We start from the raw sequence: 18638 nt of genomic DNA on the forward strand, positions 1-18638 counted from the left end.
ACAAAATAGGAAAAAAAACAAAAGAAAAACATCAAAAAACCCTAAATATAGCTGAAACATGTAAAATCAAGCTACTGAAAATTGACAATTGAAGATACGAACTTACACAGGATGTATTAGAGATCAATTTTCTGAAAATAATGCAACCCCCGATAATTTAACACAAAGTATACTCATTTTTTTTTTCACTTTCTACAAAATAACAAGGTTTACATTCATATTAAAATTTGCAAAATATAAGTAGTTATCACAATATTACTTACAATACAAAACATCAATAAATAATAGATAAAGACCGAGCCGGGTATTAAAATATTATGCAACCAAAATGCAAAACTATATAACTACTCCACATTAGTTATCTTTCTCTGCTATGGCCTTAACTCGTTCGGGATTCGCTAGATTCTCAAATGCACATCAATAAACAACATATAAACTCCTAAAGCTTAGTGAGCAACATTATCCTTAAATAATAATATCACAATAACAATCATAATAATAATGTTGTAAAAATCTCAATTATTCTTTGATTAGTCCCTATGTGCAATGTCAGATCTACTATGGTGCTAACGGTGGCACCGACAACACCTAATTTTTCCAGACGTAGTGCAAAATTTTCGGTTTTTTTTCTTTTTTCTACAATAAAATGTGCCACCGGCAACACCTACTACGAACCGACAACACCTACTACAGAATCCTACGTCTGCCCCTGCCTATGTGCTACCTAACTGACTAGAAGACGCCTAACAATTAATCCCTACCTACAAAATGAGCAAAACAGTAGCAAACGATGCAATTTGAACACTTTGAAGAAGTTCTATCTCAATATAAATATTTGAGGAGTTATTAGTGTCGTATTAATTATATTAACATATTTTTTTATGATATTAGTGGTATTTAAAAACTTTTTTATGATATTAGTCATATTTAATTTTTTAAAATTCAACAAATTAGTAATTTAGGGTCCCTACTTAATCCCCGTCTAACTAATGTCGAACATTTTTTATAACCTCGTAATAATGAAAACATTAATAGCAATTATTCACATTGTGCCTTTCAAATAACACATATACACATGCTTCTAAGTTCATATAGTGTTACGACCACGAAGGCTACCAATGCCTTGTTAGTTTTCCTCAATGATAGTATTATAGCCACAAAGGCTACTACCATACCCATATAATGCTTCCTCGTGATATTAAAGCTACAAAGGCTATCACCAAAATTAACATTTTCCCAAACCATAATATTAAAGCCACAAAGGCTACTAGGTATTATCCCCCCCCCCCCCCCCATTGTTGATGTTCTCCAAACACCACATTCATATTCACATGAATAGATAGTTAACTACTAACTATCAAGGTGGAAGGATGTATAATTACTCACTTTATAATAATTTACATGTACTAGTCTTCAACTTTTACAGCCCAGTCCCTGTCTCCTGTTTCACAACCCCAAACACTATCAAATAAACACATAACTCTTGAGTATTACAACTCAAGATATAACTTATTTGTCTATCACTCTTGACTCAATGTTTTCATCAAGTTTATACACCCTCCTATGTACAACTGATTATAATCCATGAACTTAGTTGTCTATGTGTCTTAATTCATTAATACGTAGATTAAGTCCTACTAAAATCATCATTTCATCACCTTGAGTGTCGATGTTCAAGTTCATCAATATGTCTTAATTCATTAAGACATAGGTTTATTTCCATCATTTCTACAGTTGAAGCTCTATGTATAATTCATATATATATATATATATATATATATATATATATATATATATATATATATATATATATATATATATGACTTAATCTCATGGTTAACTTTTCCACATCAAAACTAGTTATGTTTCATGTATAGTTTATTTATGTAACTTAATCTACTAAGATATCATATCAATTTCACTAATCTAACAATTCACCAAATTAGGGTTCATAATCATCTCTTTCAATATATGAGAATTAAGATATAAATTTAATATAAAGTGATTGGAATATGATTAATGAGCCTTCTACATCATTAATATAATGACTTTCTTTTAATTCAAGCATTAAGGTTAGATCACCTCAATCAATTTCATCACTAAAGTTCAAATGAGCTTCAAGAAGAGATGATACCTTTGATTCAAGTAGAAGTGCCCCCTATCCTAAAACTTCAAGTTCTTACAAGAATCTCCCAAAATCACCCCTGATTACTTTTACAGCGTATGAATCAAAAATGGAAGAAAGTGTATGATTATACTCCTTATCTTCATTTACTGATTAACCGACTTTGTTCTTGACACATCACATTGGTTTCCTATATTATCATCATACTATCGGACGCATCGCGTTGTTATTATATTACACATCTTTTCATAATTACTTCTTAATATAGTAATGTACATTGACGTTTTACATCAACACATGCCTTAACTTGGTTTTATGTGTCATGTAAATTAATAATTACACTTCGTGTAATTCCTGCAACTCAACACTTAATCAAATATCCAGTTTTACCCTTGGTCATCAATAATTCCATATCTAACAATTTAACTCAATCCAAAAAATTCAAGCTTCCTTGGATTATTGTGAAGGCTTTTCCCGACCTTCCTTGAACATAATTGGTAGTAATGCAGTGCATTGTTTATATGCAAAAAAGTCAATCATATATGCAATAATACTAAATCCTGGTTAAATTCGAAATTTTATGGTATTTTTAAAGTTTATGGTTGGATATCATGCTATCAAACACTACATGAATAAATTAGTTATCTATAATAGAAATCCTAAAAAAAGTTAAAACCTCTTGGAAGCATCTCAAAGTACAAAAACCATGTCTTCAAGTGGATCCACCGATTAACCTCAACATTTGCATGTAACTTTAATATCATTATAACACCATATTCATGAGACAATGAGAAACATTTTGATACTAAAGCATGACATGCACCCTATCATCTTGAATAACCTTATATCCTAACATGTATATTTTTTTTGATTTTTTTATTTGCATATTATATTAAGGTAACCTGCAACTAATCTAGCAAAATGAAAAAAAAAATTATTTTAATTGGTAAAATAAACTTTTGGTTTAAACAGAAAAACTTAAAATTTTCGTTTTTTTTTCTTATAAACTATTACTAGGGTGGACATAAACACATAGTCGCTTGTTTGTAGCCATGTAAACAAACCCGTGACCATATATAATTTTTTTTTTCTCTCTCATCGTTGTTTGATGTTTTTAAATTTTATAATGATAAAAACCAATAAGTCAATAAATTATTTCGAAAATCCAAAACCTAGAAAAGACTACTACATAAATCAATGGAAAAAATATATTTTATTAAGTAAATAGTTAAAAGTCTAAAACATCAAAACGTCCATGTAGTTATCCAAATTTACAAAAACAATCTTTGTCAAAATCCTTCGTGTTTAGCACTCTTCTCTATTCTCCTTTTAGAAGCAACCACGTAGGAAGACACCTTGTGAAATTAAAACCCTGGAGAGCGAAGGCAACGGCAAGCAGGCAAAGAAAAGCGAGAAATGGAACAAGGCGAGGGTTCTGGTTCAAAGCCATCTGATGAAATTTGGTCCAAACTTGGTATTCCCTCTTTTTCTGCTCTTCAATTAACATTCAAAATTTCTCCTTTTTCTCAATTGCTACATGCCCCGTTTACTGTCGCATATAGAAAATATTTCTCAAAGGAATCATCCGTAAACCACATTATCGATTTGCGTATGTGATTGCCACTGAGGATTCCGTGGCTCCTTCATTAAAATCTTGAACCTTTCTGGGGTTTCTTGCTGACAGTCGAATAAACATTTCAAATTTACCCTTATGGGTATTCCTATCTTTATTATAGGGGGTGTTAAATGTGTAGGATCAAAGCGATTATCGTGACTTCAGTAATCAAATTATTGCATAATCAATAATAGTCAATGATAGATAAATAATCTTACATTTACCAGAATCAGTTTTCTTGTCTCAATCTCTTGTTTTCACTGTAATTTTGACATTTGATTGATTTAGGGGTATTTCATCCAAGACCCACTTAATACTTTGCTGACCTACTTTGTAATCTAAACATGAAATGCTAAATATTGGAAAAAAGGAATTTTTAATAACAGATGAACAAAGTGTGAATTGTACATGACCTGATGTGGAGTCTCTTGAAATCAAACTTTTACTCATTAATGAATAATGATTAAGGAGACAACCTCCTGGATATTAGCTTTTAGCCATATTAGGGTTTGAAAACCTCAAGAAATCAAAATTTTCACTTACACTAATAAGTACCAAATCAAGTTATCAGCTTTCTTTAAACTCATAACTTGACATTTAGTTCTGCAGTCTGATTGTTGCCAAATATTCGTGTAGCAACTATACAAAAGTTATTGCAAAATTGGATCTTTTAAATGATGGTAAAAAGTTAAAATGTTCTTGATTCATAATTTCTACTATTTTGAAGAGTAAACTGCAACATAAGTCCTGATAAACTGTTACAATCATGTCCCAGTTCCATCAAACAACAAATTTTCAGATATTGAATTGAGGTTAGATGAGGTGGAGATAAATTCAGAGGTTAAAATCTCTTCATTCGAAAAGCAACAATGGTGTAAAATTACAAGAAATTCAGATCTCTCTTCTGCAACATTACAAAATAAGAGGTACTTAATTACTAAATTTTGTTACAAAAACAAAGTCCTATGATATTGAAATTAAGTGCTATTTAATTTGTGGCCTCACATGAATATTTGTTATTTGAAATTATGCAGTTTAAATGTGATTTATGTTGATGGGACTGATGTTTCAACTGAAGATACAATCATGATTCGTTGTGGAAGTGAGATAATTCCTGGACATGTTTCAGAAGGTATATTATATAACATCATGTTAATAAGAGAAACCTTTTACTTATTTTTTTGGAAAAGTTAAGTGCCAATTGTAATCTTTTGATTTCTTTTGATGTTGAAAGGCTATTTGAGTTACAGATTCAAAGTGATGCCAAAGGATGAGCCTTCCAAGAAGGTGTTAAAGGTATAAATATGCCCTCATTTATTTGATTCAGTGTCCCATTATGTTCTCAAATATTTTTAAACACTTTCTTCAGAAAACACTAAGTGTTCAATACTTCAATTATCATATAAGTGATGAACATGTGTTTTGTTTATGCTAGATTTCTTTAGATTCAGACCATGCAAAATGCAGCATATGTTTAAATATTTGGCATGATGTTGTCACAGTTGCCCCTTGCCTCCACAACTTTTGGTAAATTTCTTGACAATTTCATTTTCTTAAAGAAATAAACTTTCAATTAATTCTTTAGTTTTGTTATTTAAAGCAATGGATGCTTCTCAGAGTGGTTAAAAAGGTCACAAGCAAAACATGCAAGTGTTCTTTGTCCCCATTGTAGAGCAGTTGTACAATTTGTAGGAAGAAACCACTTCCTCCACAACATTGAAGAGGTATCATTTGAGATTTGAATATCATTCTATGAATAAATTTATTCATATTATACATATACATTTCTTATTTGTAGGAAATACTCAAAAGTGATTCTTCTTTAAGGCGAAGTGATGAAGAACTTGCGGTTTTAAACACCTATTCACTAATAAAATCACCTCTTGTGAGTCAAATCACTCGTATAGTTGTATTTCATATGTTTGTTTTCATGAGATTTTGTAATTATGTAAAGTATCTTTATTGCTTCTGATGATAATACTTGAACTATATGATTATTAGGTGATTAACAATGGAAAGAAGCCTAGAAGAAAGAGGTCACATTCAGTGTCTGAAGAAGATAGTAGTAATAGTGGCACAAATCTTGCATGTGCTCAATGTGGTAAATATATAAAATGTCATTTATCTGGTGTAAAAAAAGAAACATGGCCTTAGTACTTTTTAAACAACAAAATTGATATAGATTATAGAATCTGTCAAGATCTTTCCACAAAAGTTCTGAAGTTAAAAACTTATCATTTCAATTCTTGGAAGTTGAAATTGGATCTCTTTTTATTGAATTTCATGTGCTAATAATAACAAATCACTAATCTTTCTTCTACATTTATACACAACTGATTCTTTTACATATTATTTAGGCACAGAATATGCAGGATTTCGATGCAATCAAAACACAGTGCATCTACAATGTCATGCATGTGGAGGAATGATGCCTTCAAGAACAGATATTAATATACCACAACACTGTGAGTGGTCAACATACTTGTGAACTCATGGTCAAAATGTTCGATTGAAGTGTTGTAAAATAATTCGATTTAGTTTCATCTTGGAGTTTATTATTTAAATCATGATTGTTTATGTTGTGAAAATGATTAATGTTTTCCATATGTTTGAAGGCATAGGGTGTGATCGAGCATTTTGTGGTGCTTATTGGAATTCTCAACAAGTTACAAGAAGTGATTCATTTCATATGTGTGCTTCTGAGACTTTTAAACCAGTAAGTTATTGATATTTTCTCATTTTTCTCTTTTGGTTTTTTGGAAGATGAAACTTTGGTAGTGTTTTGAATGATGGAATCAGGGAAGGAATGGAATGGAATAGTTCATTCCATTGGAATGAAAAAAAAGATGTTTGCTTTGTGTGATGGAATCAAATGGGATTGAGGCTTCATATGATTTTAGTTGAATTACAAATTTACAATTCTATTTTCCAAAAAATAGCTAGAAAATATGTATATTTTATAATCTTATATGTGTTTTTAATGAGCTTTTATTATGTTTAATATTTTCTTCTTAAATAAAAAAGTTCAGTAACTATAATAAAATAACGTATAATGTAAAGTCAATACCATAGATTGTATTTTAAATAATTCGAAGTTATGTTTTCAAAAAATAGCTAGAATATATTTTGTTATTATAATGATACAATCGTTTGTTTCTAATGAGCTTTAGTTATCTTTAATCTTTTATTTTTGCAAATATAAACTTCATTAGTTATAATCAACTAATGTATAAAGTAGAGTTAAAAGTAAAACTATATACAATATATATTTACATATAATATAAAATTTTCATATGAAACTTCATTCCATTCCTACAGATGAACCACGGAATGTAATGACTCATTCCATTACCTTGCTTATTCTATTACTTCGATTCTTATGTTTCTCTTTATTTATCAATGTTGCTTTCATGGTGTATATTTTTTGAAAGCATGATTGGAAGTTCTCCATATAATATTTTTGTTTTAGATTAAAAAATTGTTGTAATTCAACCTGTAAAAATGTTCTACAGATTGCAGAACGAATTATAACAAGAATTCCTTTTTTGGCACATGAAAGGAATCGACATGAACAAGATGTAAGAAGCTACTTTCTTTTGTTCTACATAAAAAATATTTTTAAAAAGCTTTTTTAGAAAATGGCAACATTCACATGAGGGCAGTTTTGTAAAATAAAACCTCATATTCCTGACTTTCTCTATTAAGTTCTTTCTCCATCAGTCAAAAAACAACATTCATATATAGTTTATCAGATTAAGTCATATAAACAGAACCTTAATGAGATACATACTAAGTTTATAAACATTAAGGGAATTTGATAATTGATACTTATTAGCATATTTTTCAGATAACTGAAAGATGTATAAGACAGATGGGGAAAACTCTACAGAATGTTGTCTCAGAATGGATTACAAAGTTGAATAATCGAGAAATAGGTAAAGCTATTGCTTTATGAATTATGATGATTAAAGTTAGAAAATGGTTAAATGCAAAATAATGCAACAACTTTTCACATTTCTTTTTCCTATTTATGCAACAAAATGGTTTTTCAAATATAAATGTGCAACCAAGTGTCATTCTAAGACCAAAATATGCAACAAAGTTATGCTTTTTGAGTCTTAAGGTCAAACTAGTTACTTTCAAATTGAAAACCAATGTGGTTTATAAGTCAAAGCTAAGTTGTTATCAATCTTTGGAGTTAAAAGTAACACGTTTGACAATCAAAAGTCAAACATTTGACAATCAAAAGTCAAATGTGGTTATTAAGAGCTTAATTTATGAACACTGCAGATCGTACAAGGATGCCATTGAATCACACCGAGATGATTACTAGTGGAACACATGTTTGCAAGTATGTTTTATGAGTTTGCACAATAGATTCAAGGCTTAAATACAAGAAATAGCAACATGCTTTTATTACAATGTACAAATAAATTGTTGTAATAGAATGAAATAGAAGTAGGATGCTATACTATACAAATAAATGAAAGTGTATTGCTGTTTCTTGCATTTAGCCTTGGATTTAAATAGTTTTTAGCATCTTTGACTTAGTTGGAAAATGATTCTAATTTTTGAAATTGATTGATTTGTGTTTTCGTGCAGTGATTGCTTTGATAAGCTAGTGTCATTCCTCTTGTATTGGTATCGAGTCAGCATACCAAAACATGTACGTATATCGACATTTCAATCACTTGTAAATTATCTTTGACCACAAAAGTCAAACTACCTTTTTTTTCATAATCGGACGAAATTTATGACTTCAAAAGTCAAAATTTTTGGAGACATCATTTTGTGATTACAGGTGATTTGACTTTTTGAATTCATGATTGGGAAATCTCTAGAAAGCTTGTCATGTCCTATGTAACAAATACAGTCTGTGTGAAATCCTGACATGAGAATTTGTTCTTGTAGCTTCTACCTGCGGATGCAGTGCAAAGGGAGGATTGTTGGTACGGTTACACTTGTCGAACACAACATCATAGTGAAGATCATGCTCGTAAAAGGAATCATGTTTGTCGTCCCACGAGGGGTAGTATTGGAAATTAGTAGCAATTTGAAATCGTTAGCATCTATTTTCTTTGTTTTTGTAAAATAATTTTGAAGGTAATGTAACTAAACGTGTGTTTTAAAACCATTGCATTTTATTTTTTCCATTGAGACTGATGGCAGTGAAACTAAATTAATAATTTCTTATCCCAAAAGTGAGGACAGAGGCTGCATCTTTGTGTAAAATACGTTAATGCCCTTGTCATCTTAATCTTACAAAATAAACCTGAAAAATTTATCCAATCATGTAACAAAATGTAACACATCTTGTCAACAACCAAACAAGTTTGTCAAAACGACGTCGTTTGGAGTAGTTCCCAGAAACAAAACGAAGATAAACAAACCTTCTGGAAACGTCTCTTGTAAATATAAAACCCATCATTTCGTCTCTAGGGTTTTGTTATCCTCTCCGTTTTCAGTCACTACTACAGCAACCACCTAATCTCTCCCCAAGGTATGAATTGTCTCTCTAACAACTTGTATTTGTTGTAATTGATTGATGTAAATTAATTGCTGTTTAGTTTCAAAATCGACAGTAGCCTTGAATTTATATCGGCTTTAACGTTGAATATTAACTTGCGAATTGCATAATCGGAACGAATCTGTGCCTATGGTTTACTGAATTGGTTTTATTTTCTTGTGGATTGTTTTAGGTTTAGGAAATGGCAGCTGCTCAGTTGACATCGACCTGCTTTCTTCCGTCTTTTGAAGGTCTGAAGTCTTCAACATCCAAAGTTTCATCGATTGTGGTGTCTTCTCCGTTTAGAAGCTCGACACTCAGGTCAACCCGTAGTCTGGTCGTCAAATCTGCTACTACCGTTGCTCCCAAGGTCAATTCTTGCACCAATTTTTAGTTCTGCTATACCTACTCTTTATACAGTATCTGCTTTTTTGCTTTGTATAATAGCCACTAGTAATGATTCCTACAAAAGGCTCAAGGAAATGAAATACTTGTTCTTAATTGGCATTTGGCAACCAATCACTTTCACTACGAGTATACCTTAGTTTTTCTTTTTGTTGAAGTTGATATTCGAACTGTAGTAAGTTTGATACTGATAAACCACCTTAATGACTTATTAGTTTCTCTTTTATGAAGTTTAATTAACAAACTTGGTTTTGTGAGTCTTTTTCTTGGCGTCTACAAATGCAAACTTGTTTCCATTCATTCCAAAAACACTTTCTGATACACGTTGTCTTTCATTTCATCCTGCAGTACACTTCATTGAAGCCATTGGGTGACAGAGTGTTGGTAAAAATCAAGGCTGCTGAGCAGAAAAGTGCAGGTGGTATATTACTCCCATCCACTGCACAAACAAAGCCTCAAGGTGGTGAAGTTGTTGCAGTTGGAGAAGGCAGGACAATTGGTCAAAACAAGGTGGAAATTGGTGTCAAGGTAATAGTTATTTTGTTAATGCTAAAAGAACTTAAGATTTAAATGTATGTATTGAAATAATTTTAACTGACTATTTTGTATAATTATTTTGAAGACTGGTACCCCAGTTGTATACTCCAAGTATGCAGGGACTGAAGTTGAGTTTAATGGATCCAATCATCTCATACTGAAGGAAGATGACATTGTTGGTATTCTTGAAACAGAAGATGTTAAGGATTTGAAACCTCTTAATGACAGAGTTCTTATCAAGGTTAGTAACCCTTGTATCCTTAAGGGGTATTTTGGGCCATAAATATGACAATAGAATCCTCTTAATTTGATCTTCTACTTTGTATAAAAGGTTGAGGAAGCTGAGGAAACGACAGCTGGCGGCTTATTGCTTACACAAGCAAGCAAAGAAAAACCCTCTATTGGCACTGTGAGTGACACCTGTCAAATTACTCAACTCTTAAAATTAATTTTTTTTTCTTTTGCGTCTAATGATGCTTAATGTGGACTTGATTACAGGTGATTGCAGTAGGACCTGGTCCTTTAGATGAAGAAGGAAAAAGAAAAGAGCTTCCATTGTCTCCAGGAAACACTGTTCTTTACTCAAAATATGCAGGGAACGACTTCAAAGGAACAGATGGCTCTGAGTATATTGCTCTTCGTGCTTCTGATGTCATGGCTGTTCTTTCATAGTCATAAAAATCCATGTTCATGTGATGCAAATTCGAAATAGGAAAACATAGCATTGAAGCAATGTAATCATTTCTTGAAAAATCAACAATTTTCTGGACCTCCTTTCGTTAAAAAGATTATGTTCAATATAATTCGGTACTTTTTTGCGAGTAATAACTTCATTTAATTAATGGTTGGTGTATACAACTTATTATGTTTTTAAAGGTAAAAAGTAAAATAGTGATTTCCCATTTTCCCTGATCAAAACGTATGTCAGGTTCAACCATCAATGAATCAATCAGAATCACATTTAATTGGTCTTTAAATTTTTTAGCCTAACAAGTTTTATCAATCTTTCGGTTGTTCTTAAATTCCAACCTAACACGTTTTGTCGACTTTTAATTCGGCTCAAGGTCGAACCTAACAAATTTAATATGGTACACACGCATTTAATCCAATCAATAATGCATGGTCTGCCCACGTGTCAACCTTGCGAGTTAGCGAGGACCACCCAACAGGTTAATCCGTTCATTATTAATGCTATTGGATAACAATAATAATTATATCGAAAGATCGAATTACTATACCATATGTTACATATGTTACAGTAGTCATCTAATATTGGATAACTATGTAACATATTTTAGTTGTGTGATATCGGATATGTTCCGATATGGTTTTAGATCAAAATTGTTTATGCCCAAAAAAAATCGGCTAAAAAGTTTATAGCTAATTAGCTACATACAGTAATTAATATGATTATCATCTACATCTGCTGAAAAAAAAATCAAACCTACCAAAACCAACTAAAACCAATACTATGCTCTTTGACATACAAGTGTTCATCACTATTTCTCACAGTCTCTCCACATCCATCACCAATCCTTTCTTTATACAAAGAAAACGCAGAAACCGGTGGTTGCACCACCACCACTGGTTTCCGATCAGAAACCATTGGTAGACCAATGGAAAGCTCAAGGTTGATGTCAGGGTGTGTGATATTCGTCACTGGTATGGATTCTTCACTGGATAACCCGCTAGTTGTACTACTACTACTCACACCACCACCACCACCGCCGCCGCCGCCGCTGCTAGTTGATGTATCAATAATCTTTGTCGAATATTCCGGTGGTGCCGGACGTGTTTCCTCGATGGTTTTTACGACATTGGTGGTGGTTTTATGGCTGTTGACAACCAGTTTCCTCTTGATGTGGGTGTTCCAGTAGTTCTTGATTTCATTATCTGTTCTTCCCGGTAATCTTGACGCAATCATTGACCATCTGTAACAAACGTAAATACGTAAATTTAATTACACATATTTAGTGAAGAATATCAATGGGTTCATTTGTATCATGGTTTCAAAAGAGGATAATGAAGCGAGATTCCTCTTTTTTGACCCTAATAAAGAATAGAATATTAATAGAATGAAGAAGAAGACGTACTTATTGCCGAGAACTGCATGAAGGCTAACGATGAGTTGATCTTCTTGTGGGGTGAAATTGCCGCGTTTAAGATCAGGTCGGAGGTAATTAATCCATCGGAGCCTGCAACTTTTGCCGCAGCGATTCAAACCGGCGGATTTAGGGAGAGATCTCCAGGAGCCTTCGCCATGAGCGTTGATGTAGGAGACGAGACGTTCGTCTTCTTCTTTGGTCCATGCGCCTTTGTTGGTGTGATCCTTTTCACAGCAAGGCGATCGCACCATTGCAGAGGAAAGAAGAGGAAGAAGAAGGAACAAAGAAGAGAGATTGATGATGGGGAATTGAGTGGGGAAATAAATAAGGAGTTGGTGGGAGAGAGAGAAAGAGTGGTTGTGATTGAAGTTAGTGCTGGATTTGGTAGGTACTTCTCTACCCTACTTTCCATCTTCCCCTTTTCATCCTATTTATTATATTTTTCTTTTCAAAAATTAAATAAATTAATTAAAATATATATATATATATATATATATATATATATATATATATATATATATATATATATATATATATAGAGAGAGAGAGAGAGAGAGAGGTAAGTTCAATTGAGAAAATAAAAAAGGTTGAGAATGAATGAATCATGCTCAGCCACTCATTTATTTTTGTCGCAAAAGCCTCCGTCGTACCAACCGAAATAGGAAAGGAATACACGTGTTTTCCAACAAAACATGTTTCCTTAAGCTATGCTAATCATTACCTTAATATATACAAAAACATAGTTTTTTTATTTGTTTTTTTAATTTTTAAGAAACTATTTTTATCGAAAAATGATTTTAAATATACTAAAATTCATGATTTTTTATTCTCTACAAATAGACATCCATATTGATATAGTTTTAAAATAAAATATTTTTTTTTTATATTTTCAGCTATCGTTATTCATAAGTGAATAAAAATGTATAAGATTTTTAGTACAACACATTCGTTATTCACTTATGAATAAAAAATATGATTATTTTTTTTACATATTAAGTATCATTCATATATAAATATAACATATAATACAATCTTTACAGCTTATATCAACTCTCGTAACATGTTATATTCACATATGAATAAAACATGTATTGACTGATCTCACAAGTTGTATTTATATACGAAGAATACATTTATCATAATTTTGTTACATCTCATTTGTTATTCCTATATTAATAAGTAGTTCAAAATTTCAGAACATTTCATCTTTTTTTAACATATTACTTATTTATATATGAATAACGACAATTAATACACGTTTTATTCATATATAAATATAACATGTGACGAAAGATGATGTAAAAAAATATATTTTAGGTAAGAAAACTTTATAACATGTTATATTCATATATAAATGATAATTAAACTGTAAAAAAGTTAAGCATGCGTTTTATTCATAAGTGAATAACGAATGTACTGTAATAAAAATCTGATACGTTTTATTCACTTATGAATAACGATAGCTGAAACTCTAATTTTTTTTATTTTATATTAAAACTATATTAATATGGATGTCTATTAATAGAGAATAAAAAATAATGAATTTTGATATATTTAAAATAAATTTTCGATAAAAATAGCATTCTAAAAATAAAAAAAACAAAAAAAAAATGTTTTTGTGTATATTAAGGTAGTGATTAGCATACTTTAAAGAAACATGTTTGGTTGGAAAAACATATATGTATCCGTTACACATTCCGCCGGTATTTCTAAGTGTTTTGCGGCAAAATAAATGTGTGGCTGAGAATGATTCCCTCAATCTCAATCTTTTTTTTTTCAATTGAACTCTCCTCCTCCTCATCCTCTCTCTCTCTCTCTCTCTCTCTCTATATATATATATATATATATATATATATATATATATATATAAGTGAGGACGCGTGAAAGACACCTTAAAAAATTTTAAAAAAATACAAATCATAAAATCGAGCATAGATCTATGTCCGTGAGAAAAAAAATTGGAAAAAAAAATTTGAATCATTAAAATTGAATCATGGATCATAATAATGCAAAATAAAAAATTAAATTTGAATCATTGATCAATTTTAAATTTTAATGAGGCAAAAAAAAAATTTCCAATTTTTTTTCTCCCGGACATAGATCTATGTTCGATTTTATGATTTGTATTTTTTTAGATTTGTTTTCAATTTTTTTAAGGTGTCCTCACGAGTTTTTACTTTAAAATGAATTCTCACAGGAACCGGACCCTATATATATATATATATATATATATATATATATATATATATATATATATATATATATATATATATATATATATATATATATATATATATATATATACACCAAATGGTTTAAATGAAAACAAAAAAAGTTAAAGAACTCTACAAACATTTTTTTTTCATTAAAAGCATTTTGGACAAATCAAATATCTACTTTAATAAAAAAAATAATTTATATAACTTGTTATTCTCTCACACATTATGTTACATATTACAATTTATGTTAATTTTAGATTAAATTATATTCAAATCACATTTTGTGGTTTTTTCTATTTTATTAAAATCCATATGATATTTAAATGTAATAAATATAATAATAAATGCATATTAAATTCATTAATGTAACTTTCTTTATAATTTTTAAATCTCAAAACTGAATCCAATTATTTCTATTTTTTAATTATCAAAATTATTTGTTTAAATTCAAAACAGAAATGAACACTTCAATTTTAATACTTAAATATTTTTCTTTCTTTCCTTATACATTCAAACTTTCTAAATTTTTAGATCTTTTTATTTATTTTATTTTTTTTAATAAACTCATGTAGTATATGGGTCTCACAACTAGTTAATATTATATGAATCAAACTTTCCACGTTTCTAGTTTACAACCAATTGTCACTTGTCGTTAGACCACCACCAAACTAAAAACAAATTTAGTGACATTTTTTTTGTTCGTATTCACAGTTTAATAGAACAAACATTATAGCTTCCATTTGTCTGGTAACACTTTTGAACGTATACATTTTCATTTTTGCAGCTAAATATACAAAATTTCATAAAAAAATAGAATTATGCATTGACAAATTCAGTTTTCTCTTTTTTAAATTATAGATATCTTTAAAAAAATGTATCGTTTATAAGACATATTCACAGTTCCAAATACCATATTCACAGTTTAATAAACATATTAATTTACTAATTCATATTTTAATATTTTTATGCATATATTCATTCATATTTTAACAGAAAATTTATATAAAATACATAATGTAATACAATCCATTTTCAATTTAATACATAAAATTTTCAAGTTAATACAATGCATTATACACTAATTCACATATTCAAAGAAATCCAATACAACTCTATCACCACCAACTACCACTCGTACCACCGTCGCAATCATCATTCCTTCCAAATCAGATCTATATGTAAAATCATTGATTGAAAACTTAAATACTACATCATCAGTTTAATAAACCAATTAATTCACTAGTTCCTAGCTTAATACAAAAAATAATTATAAAATCTAATACATTCTTACATATTTATACAACACAAAATCTAAATATATTCACAAGAAAATTATTACAAACCTTCATACATAAATCATTTATATTTTAACTTAAAATTCATAAAAAAGTTACAACTTAATATGGTCATTTCATATCTTAATACATTCAATTTAGGGTTTGTGGGTTGTAATTCGATCATGTAAAGACTTTGGGCTTTGAGAAAGTAAAGTTTGGACCTTATTTAAAGTTAATAATATTGGTTGAGAAATCTAAGCCCTTGATTCGCGTGTTGGAACCATAGGGTAGAAAATGAAAGTTATAGGTCGGGCTTCTTGCGTGGATTATGGTTTTGAGATCGACATGTGTTAAGCCAAAAGTAACTAGATAGGATTGTAAGGATTCGTCAATACCTTTCCGTGCATACAAAGAACGCCGAAATTGGAGTTGAAACGAAGAAGTTATGGTTGTTTGAAGTTGAGCGGGAAGAGAGAAGTTTTGCCCTACGCAGGGTGTATTGTAGCTATGCATGGCGTAGTGGCTGATGGAGGAACGCGTCCTTAATGATCTACGCATGGCGTAGATTTAACTATGTAGGGCATAGCCGTTGCTGACCAAAACCCTAATTAAGGGGCTGTGAGACCTATTTAAAGGTTGTAAACTCTTGGGAGCCTTCGCATGCTCAACCTCCACCCTCATTTGTAGTAACCTTGAAACCCTAGCCATATTGTGAGGATTTTGAAGCATTTAAGTGATTCCTGTTGTGTTTTGTGAAGAAGGAGTTCATTGAAGGTGTGCTTGGGAGTCCATATCTTGTAGATCCAGATTCTACTATTCTTCAACATTCTCTAGGAGGGGTATAAAGCTTGAACCTTGATAATTCATTTGATACATCTAGCTAGTTATGTGTTTTATGAGCTTTTGTCCCTTAACCTTTGGTTTAGTGAGTATGGGCTTCTCTAGACCTCATGAGTGGCATTTTCTATCATTTCTCAACTTGGAGAGTGATAAAAATGGGAGCTTGGTCACTCACATCCTTCCATGCATGAGTATTTAGGCATTGGGGTGTGTTTTGGACTTAGGTTTTAGTATTGTTCTCTTTTAGGACATGAAAAGGCATAAAGTTGAAAACTTTATCACTTAGGGTGTTTATTAGGTCCAAATATGAGAATTGGATGGTTGGTCTGCATTAAGAGCTTAATAAGAAATTGGCACAACATGACATTATGCATGGCGTAAACCTAGCTATGGACGTAGCATGAAATTGCCCCATTTTTCCTTATAAGGCTCTGCTCAGGGCGTAGAGCATAGGTACGCATGGTGTTGAACCAGAAATGGGATTTTTGGACAATTTGGATTTAGGGTCAAGTGGAGTGGGTTCTTGACTTGGTAGGGTAAAATGGTATTTTACCCCAGAGAGAGAAAGATATTATGAGATAAGGCTTTTGAGTGGGAATCATTACCTTAATTTCTAATTAGGATCTTATTGTTTATTGATTAGTGTAGGAAGTTCCGGTATCGGCCACTCAAGTGTGAGAATTGTCTGTCTTTGAATTGAGGTGAGTCTTTTCACTATACTATGTAAGATGCTAGCTGTCTTTGTGACTATTGCATTGTGTGTTGGGCTGGACCCATTTGTATGCATTTTGGGTTGGGCCCATTTTTTTGTTGGAATGGGCCCATTTGTATGCTGGGTTGGACCCATTTGTGACAACTCGGAGTTTAGGGATATTATTATAACCGCCAATTTATCCGTGAATCTCTTGTTTATCCGAATTACTGAGTTTTAGTGCATCTTAAGAAGGAAAAGTAAGTTCATTTTAACTATTATATGATACCTGATGATATCATACTTCCAAATGTATAAGATCTCAGACGAATCAAACCGCACAAACTGCAACCCTAGGAATACGTCTGAAAAACTGAAAATCCGTAAAAAGTCATTTTAAGTGAAGCAATTATTTTAGCCTCATAGTACGTGTTTACCTGTTTCCGAAAATATAAAGAACGTCCAAAACAGAGTTTGTATGCAAAAGATACGACAGTTTTAAGAAAACAAGCGGTAAAACACTGTTTTTCTTTAATCGCGCAAAACCGAATCAATCCGTTGAGGTACTTACGCTTTGCCGACGGGATTTCCGAGAGCGTTTTTGGACTCAGGTTATAGTCTATTATTTAATTTTACACTCGAAATAATTTTTACGAAAATATTTACAAAAGTCGCGAAAACGGACATTACGAGCCGTTAAACGCAAAACTTTGAATGCGATTTCCCGGAGTTCCGTAACTCCAAAAATTAATCCGTTTAATGTTCTGGAATCCTTGAATTTAACTCTATCTACCGGTATTCTCGAAAAAAAAAAATTCGCGATGCACGGGTCTAGATACACCCGATTTTGTGTGTTTTGGACAATTAATGGGGGTATACCCTATGTGGGGCCCACCAAGGTCTTGTCTAAGAGATTGACCAGCCACTCTCTTCTTGGCTGTCCAAACCCACGTGGACATGCTTTCTCCCTTCTCCTTCCCTTTGTGTACAAGCTTCTCCAAGATGGTACAAGTATGGTCTTTTAAGTATGGCTAAAAATGGATGAGTGTATACCTTTTAGCTATAAATAGAGGCCATTAGTAGCTCTCAATCCACACAAACTCCAGCTTCTTCTTCCTTACATCTCTCCCTCCATATCTCTCTATTTCCTTGGATTGAAACATCACCACAACACCATCCTAACACCACCAATTCACCATCATTCTACTACCTTAACCCTCCTTATAACCCCTTGTTCATCAACAAACACTTAGCCTCCTTACCTCACTGTTTTCCAGATCAACAGGAGGAAGAAACACGAAGTCAGCCACCACACTGC

General features: G+C 31.4%; 3 protein-coding genes across 3 annotated transcripts; 2 read left to right on the top strand and 1 right to left on the bottom strand.

The window, feature by feature from the left end:
* Window positions 1–3393: 3393 nt before the first annotated feature.
* Window positions 3394–8893, top strand: LOC145159895 (RING/U-box superfamily protein). The gene is made up of 15 exons (XM_079078954.1): window positions 3394–3599; window positions 4516–4666; window positions 4775–4872; window positions 4975–5036; window positions 5176–5267; window positions 5341–5464; window positions 5539–5625; window positions 5742–5841; window positions 6098–6205; window positions 6356–6456; window positions 7253–7318; window positions 7588–7675; window positions 8031–8091; window positions 8343–8406; window positions 8652–8893. Exons 1-15 carry the CDS (start codon window positions 3542–3544, stop codon window positions 8784–8786), a joined length of 1395 nt encoding a protein of 464 aa, XP_078935080.1. The 5' UTR covers window positions 3394–3541; the 3' UTR covers window positions 8787–8893.
* Window positions 8894–9090: 197 nt separating this feature from the next.
* LOC145159906 (20 kDa chaperonin, chloroplastic-like) lies at window positions 9091–11016 on the top strand. The gene is made up of 6 exons (XM_079078965.1): window positions 9091–9240; window positions 9440–9616; window positions 10000–10179; window positions 10274–10429; window positions 10520–10597; window positions 10687–11016. Exons 2-6 carry the CDS (start codon window positions 9449–9451, stop codon window positions 10858–10860), a joined length of 756 nt encoding a protein of 251 aa, XP_078935091.1. The 5' UTR covers window positions 9091–9240; window positions 9440–9448; the 3' UTR covers window positions 10861–11016.
* Window positions 11017–11529: 513 nt separating this feature from the next.
* LOC145159916 (transcription factor MYB7-like) lies at window positions 11530–12672 on the bottom strand. Its single transcript, XM_079078976.1, has 2 exons — window positions 12282–12672; window positions 11530–12119 (listed from the first exon to the last, which is right to left on the bottom strand). The coding sequence occupies exons 1-2, from the start codon at window positions 12542–12544 to the stop codon at window positions 11633–11635; spliced, it is 750 nt and encodes a 249-aa protein (XP_078935102.1). The 5' UTR covers window positions 12545–12672; the 3' UTR covers window positions 11530–11632.
* Between the last annotated feature and the right edge of the window lie 5966 nt (window positions 12673–18638).

This window comes from Lactuca virosa, chromosome 1 (genome assembly GCF_052849685.1).
Source record: "Lactuca virosa cultivar CGN04683 chromosome 1, Lactuca_virosa_CGN04683_v6, whole genome shotgun sequence".
NCBI lineage: Eukaryota > Viridiplantae > Streptophyta > Magnoliopsida > Asterales > Asteraceae > Lactuca > Lactuca virosa.